Source organism: Mchenga conophoros, linkage group LG18 (assembly GCF_057382185.1).
Source record: "Mchenga conophoros isolate Kocher_MC1m ecotype Shallow Benthic linkage group LG18, M_conophoros_male_GT1.1, whole genome shotgun sequence".
Classification (NCBI taxonomy): Eukaryota; Metazoa; Chordata; class Actinopteri; order Cichliformes; family Cichlidae; genus Mchenga; species Mchenga conophoros.
In genome coordinates this window covers 16,729,085-16,747,703 of record NC_140543.1, presented here as the reverse complement: position 1 = coordinate 16,747,703, position 18,619 = coordinate 16,729,085, and the positions used below count along the sequence as shown (strand labels likewise).

Sequence of the window (18,619 nt, the reverse complement as noted above, 5' to 3'; positions counted from 1 at the left end):
TGCATTGTTGTATGGTAACATTTACTGATGTTTCAACATAAAAGTCATAGTGCTGAGTACATGTTTACAACAAGCACATTCCTATAACAGCTAGTTTGGTTTTAAAGAGGCCTTCGTGTATTTGTTCAGCATGATGTAACATTTGTGAGACTTGAATTTAAATAGTAGCATCAGGAACATAAAGTACTCTGAGCAAAGGAATGAATGTTACAAGATACAGGAATATAACGATTTAGGCATAATTGGCTATCCAATCTAAAATGGACATTTTTAAAATATTTACTGTTTTCTCAATTCTAAGCAATAAAAAAAAAAAGCAACAAATTTGCTGTCATTTTACTGTACAGCTAAAGCTGAAACTTACACAATATAAAGTTTTCACAAATGTACAACATTAAATAAACATGTGTTATAAAAGAATACAATGTAGTTGTACTGTTTCTAACTCTGTGATGGGATTCAATTCTACATGAGCACAGCAGTATTTAGTTTTCCAGCAAACAAAGTGTAAGGAACCAGGACATTACCTGGCAAGTTATATAACATAATAAAAAAATAAAGCGTTTACTAACTCTGGAATAATGTTACTGTTTCAAAGGTATATCCCCTAAAAGTAAAGAGTCACCACATGTTCCTGATAGGCTTGGCCAAAATAGTCTTTCTTACCTTCCTCACATTTCACCAAGTCTACGATTACATTTGTGTAAATAAACTAAAAGCTGATGATGACAGATGACACTTCAGGTAGGAGGGTGAGAGATTAGCTGGCTGAATGCTTAATCTCTCTCACCCTCGCTAGCTGGCACCAAAAATATTAGTTTATGAAACTCATGAACATTATCAGAACACAACACTGATTCACGATTAGGTTAAGCGGCTATCTGCCAAATTAAAAATAAAATAAAATCAGCTTTCCTGATTATTTTGATCTTAACAATGCACAGTTGTGTCAGAATAAATGGCTTAACTACACAGCCAGAGCGTAGCAACACTACTCAGTACAGGCAGGTGGTGCTCACTTTGAACTATGACAAACTGTTTATCTTTAGGGAGATGAGACTAAACTCGAAATCCACCCCAACATTTGCAACTGCCATGTTTCACAGCTCACTCAGCTCAGCTGTTAATCAGAAGTAATTGCCCTCTGACGAGTGCTGTGCACTACAATATGACCTAAATACATCACATAAGCATAACACAAAGGAGTGTCTGTATTTTTAACAGTACAGAAAGTACTCTGTCTAAAAAAAGAAAAAAAAGCCTGGTACCACACGATACTAAGATACTGCCCAAACCTACTTACCAAATTTTAAAGGGGGCCCGAGTGCTGGTTTTAATCTCTAACTCTGACCATCACTTGTGTATTTCACTGCATCTAAGACATTAAACATCAACACAGTGTAGCTGGTTGCAAAAGACTGAAAGAAACCCCACCCCCCTCAAAAAAAAAACAAAAAAACCCTAATCCTTGAAAAACCAGTCTGTCCAGATGATGCAATGAATTGTACTTCTGCAAAAGAATACGGTTGCACACAGTATTTTCTGTCTGCATCAAATTGTTCCCGCTCATCATGCCAGTTGTACTTCAAGTAAGAGTTCTCAGGGTGTCTCCTCTTCAGTGTAAAAATAAAATGTGAAAAGCACTTTGTTTGTAAAAAAAATTAAATAAAAATGTCCCACTTTACACTAAGTTATTTATTAGTAACTACTTCTAAAAAAAAAAAACTTTTTGTATATCTGCTGAAGGAAATTGTCCTAGTTTCAAAGACCACCATCTGAGGGAATGTACAAGAGTGGAATTGTGTGTCGGTGGAGTGGCTGAGCGACGACTATGATGCTGCTTTCTCCTATGAGGACACTTTCTTGACCTTATGAATTTCCTGCAGGAAAAAAAAAAAAAAAAAAAAAAAAGGTTTTATAATTAGTCAGGGAACACATCGATCTGTGGCAAGAAACTAAGAACAGACTAAGAACATGAAAGCAAGCCTATGCAACGTTTGCTGAACAGTAATCACTCTGGCTGCAAGTAGTTTTTTATAGGATGTGGTTCCAATATTTTTCTTATCCATAACCTACCAGTCATACCGGACGAAAATCCTTTGAGCTAACGGGATTCAATAAAGGTTTATTCTTCATCAACTTTTAGTAACATCTTTCTGACAAACATCTAAGGTTAAATGCATTTTACACAAGTCCAACTAGTACAGAGGGCTTACTATAAATTTAAAACCTCTCTGAAATGATTGAAACCTGTAATGACTGCAGTCATTCTCAATTTGGTGACAGTTTGATTAGATTGCCATCAGATTCATAAAGTTTAGATAGATTTTTTGTTTCAGAGGTTCCATGAGGTCCTGGTGGACTGAATGTGAACAGTTAACATCAAATTTCTGTTTAATGTGAATTTCTTTGTATGCAGATGGCAACAGATTTGCACTTTCCACCTGTTTGTTACAAAAATTGCATGCACTTGCTGACATGCTCCTATTCAACTGCAGAACATCTCCGTCTTATTGCTGTTTATAAATCACAGTTTTGTCATTTTGAAGACAGAGTAAATATCCCTATTCGGATGTTTAGTTTAGAATAAAATACATTGAATAATTAAAAGTGTTCCTGGCATAACATTTAAAGTTAATGTTAAAACTTTAATTGCCAAACTTTAAACTGACAGATTGCAAAAAACAAAAAAATAAATAGAAAGTGTGTGTTGTGAAATCGTAACTCACCTCCTTAAGAGCGTCTTTCAACTTCGCATAAGCATCGTCCAAATTATCATTGATGATTATAACATCAAACGCACCAGGTTCTTTGCCTAGAAAGAGATCCATTCATGGTCGGTTATGACGTGCAGATTTATAGTTTGTAACTTTGATCTGTTGAGAGCAAATCACAGCTACTTACTAAACTCCATCTCGATTTTGGCTGTCTGTAAACGCTTTTGGAGGCTCTCCTCCGACTCTGTTTTTCTGCCTCTTAGACGCTTTTCCTGAAACAAGAGAACAGGTTCAACCTACAGAAGCAATTCAGAAGCCAAAACCCGTTTTACCTGATCCCTGTGATGCAAAATTTAACTGGTGACAACACCCACTTGTTTGGTGGCAAAAATGGGAAACTACAGACACGTGCTGTGTACACTTCAAATCTTATGTGCTTACCAGGATTTCCATGGATGGTGGCTGGATGGAAATGAACATTGGATTGAGGTCTGTCTTTTTGATGTTCTTCACACCCTGCATATCAATGTCTAATAAACAGATGAGGTTCTTGGATTGGACCTCTTGGACAGCTGCTTTACTCGTCCCATACAGGTTCCCGGAAAACTCTGCACTCTCAATAAAATCGCCATTGTCGATGCCTGCCTGCATCACATCCCGCGTAACATAATGGTAATCTGAAACCCGGGAGGAAAAAAGAAAAAAGAAGAAGAAGAAAGAAAGTACACAAAAAAAGGACAATTGAGAAAAAAATCCAACTGTTTAATCAGCCTGCTTTCAGGTTCATTGGTTGTGAAAGAGCAGTGACATGCCGTACCTATGCCGTTCTGCTCTCCAGGTCGGGGTTTTCTTGTTGTATCTGAGAACGGAAAAGACACTTCTGTCACACTAGAGTTTAAAAATCTGGCGCTGCAACAATTTGTTACTCGCTTAGGGAGAAAATAAAAGCTTTACTCATGACTAACAAACCTCAACAGCAAAATAATAAATATTAAAAGTAATGTGAAATTCTTTACAGGGACATAGACACACTTACGTGAGATGCTGAAGCCAAAGACACCTTCATATTCCTTCATGAGCTTCTTCAGCAGAGTGCTCTTTCCCACCCCTGATGGGCCACTACACACCACGGGCCTGGGTCCAGCCATAACTGAAATAACAGCGGAAAAGAAGAGTGTGGTTTGTTATAGGAAACAAATGGGCGAGGCTGCAGAGCAAATCTGTAACCACACAATATGAGTCATCACTGGACCAACTTTACTCTGTGCAGTCACAAGGGTTTTTGCTTCTTTTGTTAGTAAAAGGCAGGTAAAGAGAAGCCTCGGCGAGGTGAGGGACACGCCATAAAATGCTAAGCCAGCAATGTTTAAAAAAAAAAAAAAAAAAAACCATGATGAGAGCAAAACAGCCCTCAGGAGAGCTAAAGCAATCAACTGGTAAGCAAGCTGTGAAGTTACCATAGTGCTGTCGAGGAACAACTACTAATTGAAGCACCCAACTCTGGTTGTGAGTGTCAGAAAGAAAAGGAAATTATCTTAAATTTAATTAACAGATATTTTTATTTACTCAAACTACACCTTCATCAGCCTTCAAACTAAAATGTGCAAACATCTTGTGAGCAGGCAGTCAGAGTTCTTTGTTTCTCTACATCTCTCTTTTTCTTCCCTGTTACATCACATTTCTTTTATTACAAATTGCTTGACTATCAACCAAAAGTAAAGAATTAAGCAATGAGTCTCACGTTCCTCCTAACCCCCTTACCTCAAAACACACAGAGCTGACGCAGACAGGAAAATCAAGTCAACAGGAAGGGAACGACTGTGTGTCTGCAGATTGTGTTTAAAAGCAGATGGGTGGAGAGACGGGGAGTGGGCAGGGCCAATTTTACTGCACTAGTTTTTTTTTTAAAGTTCCATCTTATGATTCAGTTTAAATATCTTATGACTTGGTAGTGACTTGCTATAATGCAGCCATGTATGCATTTTGGTTTCAGCCCTAATGCTCAAACAACCTCTCATTACAAGACACTCAAAGTGTCTCGAAAAAAACACTGAACCTAGTAAAGAAGATAACACAGCATAATAAAAGGCATTAAAACACTAGTTTTAACTACACTACTACGTCAAGGTGAGGTGTCTGAATCCCAATAAAGTCTAAGCAATCTTTTAAAATGAAAGCAAAAGTAAACTGATCTGCATGTTTGGATGCTCGTGTGATCTTTTAAGAGCAGAGAATAAAATTCACATTATTATGAGGTTTCTGATTTCCAAGCAGTTTTCCTCCATCATCTTTCAAATGCTTCCCATAAACAGAATCATGGCTAATAAAAGGATGTAGGAGTTCCTTTTATAAAAACTGGATTTTTTAAATAATTTATAGGATTTTATGTTTAATATTTGATTATTTAATCCAGCAGGGCTGGACTGAGACTGTAAATCATGCAAAGCCACTCTAGCGGAGTCCAAGTATGAAATTATCAAGCTGTTAAGAGCATAGCGTGCACCCTTTAAGTAAGAACACAAGACACTAAAATAATTAACACAGAACACCTTTCCAAAATAAACTGAGCAGCATGAGAGGAAATGAGAGCCATGTGAGTTTATAATCAACACACAGCATTTATTGGAAGCTGCATGGCGCCTGACTTTAACCACGTGCACTAAATTGCATGTAATGCAATCATTTCCTGAAGCGCGATTTGAAAATCACATGCAATGTTGCATTTTTAAAGTCAGAGACAATCCGCTTCATGTTCAGTGTGAACGTTACAAGAAATAAAAATCTGGATATTTTTCTTTAAAGAAAGTTTATGCAGCCTCCTTTTAAGCAAATATTTCTTGATATTTTGCATATTTGGTTCTTATATGGGCTTAAAAAGACATTATAATAATATCCCTGGTCTCTGGAATTTTTCTAAAAAGCCCCAAAACAAAACAAAAATGAGTATGTCAATACAAATCACCTTGAGGTAACTGCTGTTGTTATTTGGTGCTATAAAATTAAAACTGAATTGAAAAAAAAAATCTAATTGATGTCTAATTGAACTGGGAAAATGTAGCTGGAAAAAATAAGTTACAAAGCTTTGGTCCATCTTGTAACAATCCTGTAATACCACACACAGGATGTTGGGTGAACAGATACAACAAACTAAACGTGGGGAAAAACAATGACGGGAGGTAGTCAAATAGATTAGTGCAGCTTTTCCAAATCTCTTACTAAGTAAACACAATAAGGATAAAAGGCAGCTAAAGTTAGCTTTTGCACCACGTGAAAGCTTTATATACACTTCTGTATCTTCTCTTAGTTCAGCTTCTATTCTGTCTGGTAACAGTCTGTCAGTTTCTGTAGGGATCCACAAATTGGTATACATTTTTCTCAGCAGTTTTTAGGCGATTATGACACACACAATTTAGCTGCTGCTTCGTTTTCTCTATAGTATTTTCCATTAAAGCTTTTTTTTTTTTGGGGGGGGGGGGGGGGGGGGGGGGGTAATTTGTAATTTTCGCTGATGGGCCCAACATTAGATGGTTTACTTAATTTGACTGTAATAAGAAGCCTGCCCTTCATATTTACTGGGTAAGGCCCAGAGTTTAGAAAAGTGTGTGTCCTGCAGACCCAGCCAAAATGTGGGACGCTGTCTCAAGATGTGTGAAAGGCAGGAGAACAAAAGAGGGGACATCTGGTCGCCCTAACACTATGTAACATCAAGATAACAGTGGCTTTGTTCTAATCAGGAGGACAAACAGTTCGTATCTTTTTCACATAGTGAGGCCTCGTCATCTGTTTCTCATATGCATTTGATGTTAATATATAGCACACAGGAACTGCAAAGTCTGTATGTTATAATCATATAAAAACTGACATTATTGTAATAAGAAGTTAAAGTTGTTGGAAGTGAAATGGGGATTTAAAATAGGCTTAAATGCACTTCTACCATTATTCCATGCCTGAATCACACATCCCAAACCAGACTTACTAACAATTAAACCACAGGTAACATTGTGTCAGCCATGTTAATTTAAAACACTCTGGTAAACACATGAACCATCTTCTTCTCTTATGGGACTCCAGGAATGAATGGCACGCTCAGATATCGTGACACAACACGCAATTTGGAGAGAGCAGAAAACCCCACCAAACGTCCTCATTCCTACCTGAAAATAGCCTGGAAAAATGTCTCATTATGGGACAGGAATAGCGTTAATCCACAACTTAAAGCACCGTCTCCTGCGTGTCTTCTCCCTCCCTTGCTGCGCTCCGAGTCTTCACCGCGAGAGCCATTAAAGATACCCGTGCTGCCTACGTCATCACCACAGGCCAAAACACCAACAAGTGACGTTCACGAGCGTCAAGAATGCGCGCGAGAGAATGCTGAAAAAGCAGGGCTTTTAGCAACATTAGCCAAACAAATAATGACGAAGACGCTGATATTTTAAAGCTATTATTATTGTGAATGCATGTATGCTTTCAACTGGAATCAGGCAGCCTCTTCAAAAGCGGCAGTACCGACATGTGCGCGGGCTGGCAGTAATTACTATAACCTAAAGACGCATATTAACGATTTTAAGCTAACTAGCGTTTAAACAAACTATTTCCCCTGCGCTCTGCGGAGACTTGGGGAAACTGGAAGCAGTTTGCCTCTAGGCAAAGGAAGCATTACCACTAAGAAGCAAGCCTCTCACCAAAAGGTCCTAGTAACCATAGGGAATTTAAACTTACCACAAAAACTCCCCGGATGAGTGTTAGCTGAAGGCCTAGCCGGTCGCGCGGGTCATGTGCTAACGTGGCTAAAAGTTAGCTCTTCGCGTTAACAGGACGTTGTTTTTGCCTTAACTTTTAGAGATACCCGATTAAAATGTTCGGTTCCTCGAGATCTGGAGGTGTACGGGGAGGTCAGGACCAGTTCAACTGGAATGAAGTGAAAGTCGACAAACACAGAGAAAACTATCTCGGTAAGTACAGGAGATCGTAGCCATCTGTCTGCTATCAGCAGCAACCAGATGCGGTGCTGCTCATATCGCTCTAACTGAGCTCTTAAACTACGCACACCACGGCCTCACATGCAACTCTCCCATACCTTTTGTTGTCGTTTCCCTCATTACACGAAGTCTGGATGGGTCTAATGGCTGGGTTTTCGCCTTGTCTTTCAGTCTACACAAAGCAAGTCCTAGCTTTCATTGCTCCCACCCCTGAGCACAGACACGTAGTCTCTCCGTTATGTGAGCCTACACAGTTACCAGCATGCCCAGCAAACCAACAGCAGCTAGCCTACATAGCGGCCACCACCGATGAAAAATAGGACTCCCAAAAGTAACCCTACTTAAATTGTTCAGGAACGTGCATTTTAAAAAGCACTCATGGAAAAGCATCACATTAATATTATTGTACAGTAAGGTCCTCATTATAGATGATGTTATCAGCATATGTTAAAATATATTGTTTAAACACGTGGCTGTGGAGGGGAGGATGCTAATAGAAAGATAAAAAAAAAGTATTTTTTCTTTTAAGTTGTACATAATAAGGAAACTTAAAAAAGGGACAATACTAACAATACCAACATCATCTTTGCCATGACTAATGAATAAGTCGTTTTAGTGAGGGGCCCCTAAAATCCATTAAAGTTTGTGTTTGTGCACATTTTTGTACACACACAATTATCGTGTGTACACAAGACATTGTTTTAATTGACTTTACCCTCCTATACGTACTGTAAATAATTTCAAAACAAAAATGCACAATTCTTGACTATTTGGGGAAAAAACAATGTTGACACCATCTGGATTTCTGTAACACTGGCTTCATTCAGTGTTATGCTATGGCCCAAAACATAAACCTTTCACAATAAAGCTCAAGATCCTGTTGAGAGTTTTCAAAATAAACTGAATAAACCTCAGACTTAAACATTAGAACAGGCTTTTCCCTGCAGCAGCCCTGTAATAAATACTCGCAAAGAAAACGGCGGTCGTTACAACCTATGTCTAAAAATGTGTAGTTTCATGCATCGGTAAAACACTCGACTCCAGATACACGACGCCCAGCTGGAAACACTTCAGCTACCCGAGATTCACAGAATTTACAGAAAATGATAAATTTTTGTTATTTATATCATTATCGGACGATAGATGTTTTTTATCTGGATATGGTCATATCGCACAGCCCTACTTAAGAATGAAAAGGAAATTATCATACATCATGTTCTGGAATCCGTAATCTTTATCACGTGTCATCACTTCCTCTGTTTCCAGGTAACTCCTTGATGGCACCAGTGGGGCGTTGGCAAAAAGGCAAAGATCTGACATGGTATGCAAAGGACAAAAAGGGTGGTGCACCTTTGTCCAGAGAGGAGGAACTTGCTGCTGTCAAGGCAGCAGAGGAAGAAGCGTTGATGGCTGCACTGTATGTACAACTTCCCATAAAAGAGATAAAACAGGAAGTTTAAACTGACCAGTTTAGTAATTTCTCATTTTCCATTATCAATTTAGAGGGCACAAGAATATAAAGAGACAACCGACTGGTCTAACCAAAGAGGTGTGTGACTTAAATTATGAATGATTTAAAAAAAAAAATCTGCTATTGTTCAAAAGCTTAGTGATGTGAATTTTTATTTGACTTTCTATGGCAGGACCTTGTAGAGGTTTGCAGGAGGGACGAGGCTGATGGCGACGAGAGAAATGTTGACCGTGTTTCTGGTTTAGGAAGCTCCAGGTGACTTCTTTTTATGTTTGCTTTTTCCACATGAAACAGTGATGTTTAAAGGTGCTTTATTTTTGGAGTAAAATAAATAAATCTAGAAAAGCAACAACATAAAAATAAATGAATATTTGTTAAAAGGACAGTATGCATCACTAAGGTGAAGGTAGAACCTGAAGGTGAAGGTAGTTTAATCTTTATCAGGGACTCTTGTTTTAAATTAATCATACACTCACTGGTCACTTTATTAGGTACCCCCTTGCTAGTTCGTTGGGGGTTATTAGGGTTCAACGCCATTTTGCCTTCAGAAATACTTTAATTCTTCGTGTTATAGATTCAACAAGATGCTGGAAACATTCCTCAGAGATCTTGGTCTATATTGGCATGATAGTACCTCACTGGATATCTTATGTTTTAAGTTAAAAACCCCCAAAACAAACTATTCTCTGTAAACGCTAGAGATTGTTGTGTTGGAAAAACCCAGTATATCAGGAGTTTCTGAAAAACTCAGACCAGCCCATCTGGGACCAACACCAATGCCTTGCTCAGTGTCACTTTTCTTCACCAATCTGATGCTCAGTTTAAATTTCAGCACATTTTCTTAAACATGTCTACACATCTAAATGCACTGAGTTGCTGCCTTGTGACAGGTTGATTAGATATTTGTTGAACGGGCGTACCTAGCAAAGTGGCCAGTTAGTGTATTTGATAAGTCAGCAAAAATGTAAACTGTCATCATGGAAAAAGTGGTGTCAAAAGAGCTTCTTTTCTCAATGTTTTGATTCTAAAGTGTCTTATTGTGTTTTCAATGTTTCCTTCTGCAGTGCAGGGTCTCGGAGAATGGTCCTGTCCCAGAAAGAAAAGGAAGTTGCTAAAATGGGCTTGCCGGTTTTTACAGTAAGATTGTGTTATTACCTTTTTTGGGGTAGTGGTGCTTAGACATTACTCTGCTTTGAGGCATTTTACACTCTGTGCAAAAATTAAGAAATGCTTTTTGTCCAGCACGTCAGGACTGAAGGTCATACAGAAGCTTCAGCAACAAAAACAAATGAGAGTGCAGTAAAACAGGTGGAGGAACAGAGGTGAGACTGGATAATTACTACTTGTAAAATGTTGCAGACACACAAACTTTTAGATTTACTGGACAAAATCTGACCCTGTATCCAGTTTCTTAAGTTTTCTTTTAATAATAGCCAGTGAACAAATGAATGAGAATGCGTAAATAATAATAATACTGATAATAATACATTTGAAATGAAAAAATAATGTAATTTGTTGAAATGTAATCTTCACTACTTTCTTTTCCCTCTCTGAAGGCATGACAGTAATAAGAAAAACAAAGAAAAAAAGAACAAAAAGGAGAAAAAGAAAAAGGAAAAAAAGAAAAAACGAAAAAGGAGAGACTCATCCTCCTCCGATTCTGAGGACAACAGGAAGAGGTTGGTTTATTTCTGCATTTAACGTTCAAACACTATTCAGCGTGAGTCTGGACCAAACTCAAAATATGTTTTTAGAATTGTGTTTTTAAAGACGGGGGCTGTGGAGGTAGATCAATCCCTGGCTGCTCCCACTTCTAATTGGAAGTATCTTTGGGCAAAGAACCCCAGTCTGCCCTCAATGCGTCCATCGGAATGTGAGCGTGTGTGTATTAGGTTAAAAGTGCTTAGGCATGAAAAAAAAGCACTTCCTCAAGTAGGTGTGTGAATGGGTGAACGAGGTTTACATTAAGAAACACCAAAGTATTTGCTTACGGAGCTTGCTTCTTCGACATCTTTAGTAGTTCTAAACAAATGTCTGTCCTCCTCCAGAACATCTTATGTACGCAAACGTGCGTTACAACTTATCTGGTGCGGATCTTTTATTTTGATAGCGAACCACTTATGTGCAGCCCTGTTTATATTTTTAAATTACATTGCAGTCTTTTTGTTGGGAGCCAAATTGTTGTGTCAGCACTAGAGGGCAGTGAGGCACTGTCTTACATGCAACAACTTCACTTGTTGTGTTATATATGGGGTGCATGCGTCACAAGACTTTCTTTATATTTCAATATTTGAAGAGGCAGATTAAACATTGTTATTTATGTGCTTCAGTAACTTGTGCGATAGGAAAAGAATAACAATAACCTTGAACACAATTTTATCAAACAAAAAAAATAGCCAGTTATTTCCACTTGCAGGTGCCGTTTATTCTTCCATACCCTCACAGCATTAATCCCAACACTATTTGTTTCCTTGTACTTTTTAGGCACAGAAAGGACCACCATCATCATAATCCATCATACGTTAGTCAGAGCGGAGCCAGACCCCATGACAGCCACTCAAGGGGGGGAGCAAAGGCTGAGCGACAGCGCTCCAACCCCCATCATCGAAGGCAGCGGCACGACACAGACTCCTCTGATGGAGGATCTCCTGTCCCTCGCAACCCTGCCAGCCACAAGAAGGCCCCTGCTGGTGCCACACAAAGCCACAGGCGGCGCCATGACACAGACTCGGACGACTAATGTCGTGCCCACCCCCACCCCCGATTCAAACATGCATAATGTGGACAGAGTGCTCTACAGCAGTTTGACAGACCCTCAAGACCTTATTTACTTGAACAGCCAAACAGACTGTGGATGGACTCTAATCAGTGTAACAGACTTTAGCCTCAGGTTTTAACTTCTTCATTCAGAAGGTTGCTCATGTGACACTGGTGTTTTGGTTTGACAGTTTTTGATCACGTCGAGTTATTTAATCATCAAATATCAAGTACTCTGTATTGCTTTAAGCTTTGTATTTTGGGGGTTTTATCTTGGATAAATATAGAAACTTTTTTTCCAAAGCTAGTGGAATGATTTTCTTCCTTGTCCTCAAAGCTTTTATTTAACATTAGTTCAACCCTGATCATTGTTACTGCAAGCACACACAATAATCCCTCATGGAAATTCTTACATGACCCTGTCATGACATGACTCATTCAGTTATTTACATGAACGTGTCTGATTTATTTATTTTTTTTAAGGTTACCATAAAGACATGGTGCAACTGGCACTTTTTGCACAGGAATGTAGCTTCAAGGGCTTGCTGCCAAAGAAGCCTTCTACGATTATAATCAAACTGGTAAAAGAGTGTATGTTAATAAGTATTTCTTTTCTTGAATCTAAGCATGTAGTTTTGGTGCCTAACCACACAGTGACAGGGAGAAAAACCCCATATCAAAACAAATAAAATGCATAGACTTGAACCCCATTCTTTTGAGTGAAAGTTCTATTCGAGCCGTTCACCTGACTGCCTAAGCACTTGCCGGCAAAAATCCTTCAACACAAACTTCTATTGATTACATTTTCATATTGGAAAACCTAAACATTTGCTCCTTCAAGATGCTTCTTGACACCTTTTTTTCCATCTATACATCTCCGTCTCATCCTACTACTCAGACACTGGCCATTCTCCTTTCTAAGTAATCCCTCGTCATTCTAGGTTCAGCTCCGACTGGTGCGATACCATTGGAATGCTCTTTACTGGTCATAATAGAGTAGTGTTTGCATTTGCCTTGAATTGGTCTGAAAGAGGGTATTCTGTGGACTGGCACCTGGGGGGGTACACTAAAAAAAGAGCAAGGCATTCATAAAGAAGAGTGCAAAAAACTAGGCTGGCCCTTTTTTTTTTTTTTATATGGCCGAGTACCGTTAGACCGCCACACACAAACCAAGCTGATGAAGCAGCAGGAGAGAAGGCTAGACAAAGCCACCCTATGAGGGACCCAAGACTCAAACTACCTCCTCTTCCACCGCTACCATACTCTCCTGCCATGTTTTACAGGCTTGGCTGCATTAACCGTAGCAGCCTAATCAACCTGCAAGAATGTGGTCCTAGATTGCCACCCTTACACAATGTGAAACAGGGTGTGCTCTTCACATAACTGCTTTAACCTAAGCACTGGGTGGTTTCATCACCTTGGGGCAACATATTTCTTCCTAGGTCAAGGGGTGATAGCCTTAAGAAGTCACAGACACAAGTTTGGGGCCTTTGTAATAGTAATTCTATTAATGCTGCAACTAAAATCAATTGCCAATTAATTGCTGCACATACGTGTTCTCATATTCTGTTTTAGATTGATTCGCTGAGCAGAAAAATGCCAAGGTGATGCCTAATCCTTTTGTCTAAATAGTCTAAAACTTCATTTAATTCTGTAATAGTTGATGTCAAGGGACAGCCTACAAAAAGCAGCATAAACTTAGATTTTATTACATGGTGTGAAACAAAATGAAAATCAATTGCAGTATCAAGCTTTACATAAGAACACAGACAACCAGAAGAGAATAACATTACATTTTAGGCAGCTAAAAATCAAACGATGCAATCAGTTAAAACAGCCACACCCTTTACAAATAAGTTTTGGGGGGAGGGGGGGAAGTGATGTGTCTCATATTAAAAAAAAAAAAAAGGCATTTATGGACGGCCAGTTTACGAAAGAAAACCCAACGTGCTGCAAAGGAAAACATTGGCACTAATGTCATAGCTGCACAATGCAAATTCCCAGGTTTGAGTTCAATAAAAGGCAAACGTTAATAGAGCCCTTAGTGAGGATGCTAAGCCACTCCTTACAACAAATTAACAGTGTATGGCTATAGTAATTAGTGGGCTAAGAGTTCCTTTGCAGCTGTATGATGTAAACACCCAGTAGATAATAATGCATGCCCTTAAAGACAAACAGACTACATCATGCAGTTTTGCTAACAAGTACATTGCAAAGGCAGCACATATTCAACCTGAGACTCTAAAATACAAGAATTCAATGCAGGCTCAAGAGGCTGGCTCCTCCCTGTTACCCCAAAGCAGGTAGATGTGAGGTCAATGCAACATTTCTTAGTTTAAAACAACAAAGGCTGGTAGGTGTTCACAGATTGTGCGTGACGGAGGTGGGGGGGGCAATGTCAGTACATATAGTCAATGCCAGTGTTTATACTTATTTTGAGGCGCTGGTACTTCTAGTTACTGATAAAAATTACCAGTAGTAGTTGCAAGTAGTGCATAATCAGTGTATGATTCTTTATTGTTTCTAATAAAAAATTAAAATCAGTCCTTACAGTACGTGTAACCTTTATCTGCTGGTAAAGTCCCTGCCTTTGTTTTTCTATTCAATGCACACATGGCTGCCCAACAGCCAGAAAGACAAATCACCACAGTAGGATTTTAAAGCGTGCAACAAGCTGCCCCATTACCAACTTTATTTACACTTACATAAAATGTGAAAAAAATAAAAATAAAGCTGCTTTACAAGAATAGCCCACCCCCACCACTGGCCTGCATGTTTGTGGTAATAACAGCTTCCAGTACAACATAACTCAGTTTAGCAAGATCTTAGCAAGGTCAGAGATTGGGGTGGAGGAGATTGGATTTTAAAATGCCGTAATCATTAATGGTTCTTGAGTTGATTAGACAACCAGTCCAGCCCTTCATAGAGGCCATCTCCGGTGGTGGCACAGGTCGCCTGGATGTACCACTGTCGGTTGCGCAGGGAATGAAGATTGAGCTTGTCTGTGAGTTCTGCTGCATTCATAGCATTTGGGAGGTCCTATAAAAAAAAGAAGGTGAGAAATCATTAGACAAAGGAAAGGTGAAAAGTGTTTATGATGTACACCTGCTTATATAAAAGACTTGATGACTTACTTGTTTGTTGGCAAACACTAGCAGCACGGCGTCACGCAGCTCATCCTCTGCCAACATTCTCAGGAGCTCTTCACGAGCTTCTCCACATCGCTCTCTATCATTGCTGTCCACGACAAAGATAAGACCTGGAGCAAGTGCAATCAAATAAATGGGTGTAAATCTTCTAAATACAAACCAGAAGACATGTTCAAATAGCAGTCCTAACATGAGCCATCAAATATCAGGCGATGAGGAAAAAACCTACCCTGAGTGTTTTGAAAGTAATGACGCCACAGCGGTCGAATTTTGTCTTGACCGCCGACATCCCATACAGTGAAACTGATGTTCTTGTATTCTACCGTTTCCACATTAAAACCTGTAGATATGAAACAAATATTCACATTAAAAACAAACCGAGTCTTTAGGCTTCCTTCCTGTGTCATGTAAAACAGTTTTTGTATTACCTATTGTAGGGATGGTAGTCACAATCTCTCCGAGTTTAAGCTTGTACAAAATCGTTGTCTTTCCAGCAGCATCCAGACCCACCATGAGTATCCTCATCTCCTTCTTCCCGAACATTTTAAACAGTCCTGCAAACATATTCCCCATGGCGGCTGGTGACAGGAACCCAAAAAGGCCAAAAAAACAAAAAGAAAACCTGTGAAGAAAGAGAGGAGTTGTTCAGCTCCAATACAGAGACGTGCTGCTGGTAAACATAAGAAAACACCAAACCGTGTTCCAACCTCCCAAATGACGGACACACTGCCTCTGATTGCTGTGACAGTAAACTGAAGGTCTGAGTATGTGTTGATCACACCATCCAGGCTAGAACAAACTTCAATATCGCCATACATTAAACAAAAAATATTGTGTGCAACTTAAATACAGTTTTAAAAAATACATATGTATTACTATTATTATTACTCCCACTGCACTTAATGTACATATAAAAAAAACAGTGGTGCATTTTTCTGCATATAGCAATTTGGTATTTTTTGTACACTATTTTATTTTCAATTTTTATTTTTCTAATATATATCTCTAACTTGCTTTTTCTTCCTGTCCCTTATACTATTGTAACAAGTGAATTTCCTCTGTGTGGGATTAAATAAAGTCTATGTCCATGACTAAAGTTTTGTTAGCCTCATCTAATCAGTGAGATGGGTCTTACGGCGTGATCAAATCATCTTACAGACAGCTACATTTGCTTGTGTCAAAATATTAAAGGTGAATGTTTGAAATTTTGCTGTTATTGAGTCACGTGGGCAGCATGGGAGTGCAACTGTAAAGGCTGTTAGACACTTTTAGGACATTTTTAAATATCCTCAGAAATCAGTATGATGCTACTGTTGTGCTAAACACAATTATCTGTAAGCAGTTTTCTGTTATCGCACTCGCATTAATCAGTGTGATGTATACTATATGCAATATATGAGCTTCTGAATTCTACTTAAAGGCAGAAACTCGTGGTAGCACCAACCTCGATAAAAGGGACGTTAAACGCTCCGTGACTCCTGAAAGCTACTAAATGAAATTATAAGGAAACTCGCTAGCTGTCACCCTGTACCAGTATTTGTCTTTTCAGTTTATGCAGTTTGGAACCGAATATTTTACGCGGCTAACTGGAGCATTTTCAATATTTAGCTCGGAGCAAAAACTTTCAGAGCAGGTAAACAAACGGTGATGCTAGCTTGTTACGGTGCAACGCTAATAGTCGTCCGACCCGCTCAGATTTTAAGAGTACCAACTTGAGAAATAAAAACAACAATTGCATTTCTATTTATGTGTTTCCCAGTTACACTGAATATGAAATCATGTGCGAGAGAGTACAAAAAAACCTCCCACGCACACAGAAAGGAAGGACAGACTCGTCGATTCAGATAATTCCGCTAACAAGGTGCAAGTCAGATTTTTCTGACTATGGTGATCGGAATCGCACACACTAAAGCCGATTTTGCTTGACAACACATGGGGTTTTGTACATTTACCTTCAGATATTGTAAAAGCTACCTTTTCTTTTTTCTTTAACAAAAAGTCTCTCTTGCACTTACTCAGTTGAAATGTTTTGTTCCCTCTAGGCGTTTCCTTCCTTAGGAAAATGGCGACAGTCTGACACGTCAGAGGTTCCTGCAAAACTCCTGCGTTCACCGTGCCGGGAGAAGTGTCTCCCCCTGTGGTTGCGGGGAGAAACACACGCACACATGACAGCCTCCACTTTTAGTTAGTTTTTTTTTAGTTTAGTTTTTTTTTTTTTTTTTTTTTTTAAGTTATGGCACTATTTAGAGTAAAAATAGCTTTACCTTGTACTGGCAAGTACAAATGCACGATAAGCATGCTGTGTCTATGACCTGTTGACTTTAATTTACTACTGAAATTGAATCTTAAATTTCCCTGAAAACTAGGAATAGGAATTTATAAAGTTTTTTTTATACCAGTGCAATCATTGCATCTGCTCACCAGCCCAGCCCTTATTGATCCTTGATCCACCTTTATACATAAACAGATTTTCAGTGTCATCAAAACTGATTTTTTTTAAATTTATTTTAAATCCCAAACAGACTACTGCCTATTTCTAGATGTAACATCAATCTCTCAGTTAACATATAAAATCGAGTAAATAAAGGCAGACTAGTATGGCATTCATTTTCTTTCAGGCTTTCTTAGTTAAATAAAATTTTTGTTACACATCTGCATTGATGAGCTGCTCGGTTGGGAAACTGTAGCGATAGCACTTGTGGTGCACATCAAATACATGACACTCCTTGAAGTGAATCCCATGTTGCGTATGTTGCTGGTGTTTCCACCCCGCTTGAAATAATTATGTTACAGACATTACAACTAACACGGCTATCATCTGTCTTCATGAAGCAATGCTTTGTAATCATTCGTCTTCCCTGCAATGACTCTTTTTTATGGCAACACTAGACACGCATGTATGACATTGCTGATCTGAAATTAATGTGCATTGCCAGCAGCTACAGGGATTGATAAAAGAATTGATAAGTTCAGACACAGTTCCAATGCTTTGAAAAACTTGGAAGCGGTTCCCAAGTGGCATAATTTTTTTTTAAATTCCTATCCCTGCTGAAGACCCACTAACTGCTAAAGTTCCCAGGAGTAGCTTATTAGTTGCTCGAGGTTCACCTCCTTTCCAACCGCACTAATCAAAACCTGAAACACTTCATGTATCTGAGTCCACAAGTTACTTGTGGTTAATCATTCAGCTTTATAATATTCTTCTTGACTGATAAGATATGAAAGGAAAAAAGTCAGAGCCCTGTCTTATGAGCTCATTTCAGCTTCTCTTTGGCAGAATCTGTTGCGATGGCCACCATTAATACAGCTAATTTGTCCTGCAGAGACCTGACCACTGGACTTTCCTACTTCTATGAGCAAGTTATATATAATTCATTTTGAAGTTTCCATCTTTTAAGTTAAGATTAAACGAGAAAATCTGATCCACCTTTTCACTTGTGAATATTGGGAAAGTTTTTAAAATCCATGTCAGCGCTGGACAAGATGCTCAACTGGAAACTTCAAAACAGACATCACAGTGCCTACATCTAGCTTCTATATACAGTC

At 38.8% G+C, this 18,619-nt stretch overlaps 3 protein-coding genes across 8 annotated transcripts; 1 reads left to right on the top strand and 2 right to left on the bottom strand.

Annotated features, from left to right (window-relative positions):
• Positions 1-4: 4 nt before the first annotated feature.
• guk1a (guanylate kinase 1a) lies at positions 5-7,967 on the bottom strand. Of its 4 annotated transcripts, none has more exons than XM_085253513.1 (7): positions 7,795-7,967; positions 3,754-3,867; positions 3,535-3,576; positions 3,159-3,394; positions 2,905-2,989; positions 2,730-2,815; positions 5-1,880 (listed from the first exon to the last, which is right to left on the bottom strand). In XM_085253513.1, exons 1-7 carry the CDS (start codon positions 7,814-7,816, stop codon positions 1,848-1,850), a joined length of 618 nt encoding a protein of 205 aa, XP_085109639.1. In that variant the 5' UTR covers positions 7,817-7,967; the 3' UTR covers positions 5-1,847. The 4 variants fall into 4 exon arrangements, with proteins under 4 accessions (XP_085109639.1, XP_085109640.1, XP_085109638.1 ...); XM_085253514.1 differs by lacking the exon at positions 7,795-7,967 and adding an exon at positions 7,437-7,576; XM_085253512.1 differs by lacking the exon at positions 7,795-7,967 and adding an exon at positions 6,872-7,030.
• On the top strand, positions 7,564-12,634 carry lg18h1orf35 (linkage group 18 C1orf35 homolog). Its single transcript, XM_085253510.1, has 8 exons — positions 7,564-7,669; positions 8,963-9,113; positions 9,200-9,245; positions 9,340-9,422; positions 10,232-10,304; positions 10,410-10,489; positions 10,724-10,846; positions 11,652-12,634. The coding sequence occupies exons 1-8, from the start codon at positions 7,573-7,575 to the stop codon at positions 11,905-11,907; spliced, it is 909 nt and encodes a 302-aa protein (XP_085109636.1). The 5' UTR covers positions 7,564-7,572; the 3' UTR covers positions 11,908-12,634.
• Positions 12,635-13,612: 978 nt separating this feature from the next.
• arf1 (ADP-ribosylation factor 1) lies at positions 13,613-17,235 on the bottom strand. Of its 3 annotated transcripts, none has more exons than XM_085253516.1 (5): positions 17,089-17,235; positions 15,502-15,695; positions 15,303-15,413; positions 15,059-15,183; positions 13,613-14,963 (listed from the first exon to the last, which is right to left on the bottom strand). In XM_085253516.1, the coding sequence occupies exons 2-5, from the start codon at positions 15,644-15,646 to the stop codon at positions 14,805-14,807; spliced, it is 540 nt and encodes a 179-aa protein (XP_085109642.1). In that variant the 5' UTR covers positions 15,647-15,695; positions 17,089-17,235; the 3' UTR covers positions 13,613-14,804. The 3 variants fall into 3 exon arrangements, with proteins under 3 accessions (XP_085109642.1, XP_085109643.1, XP_085109644.1); XM_085253517.1 differs by lacking the exon at positions 17,089-17,235 and adding an exon at positions 17,026-17,076; XM_085253518.1 differs by lacking the exon at positions 17,089-17,235 and adding an exon at positions 16,518-16,706.
• Between the last annotated feature and the right edge of the window lie 1,384 nt (positions 17,236-18,619).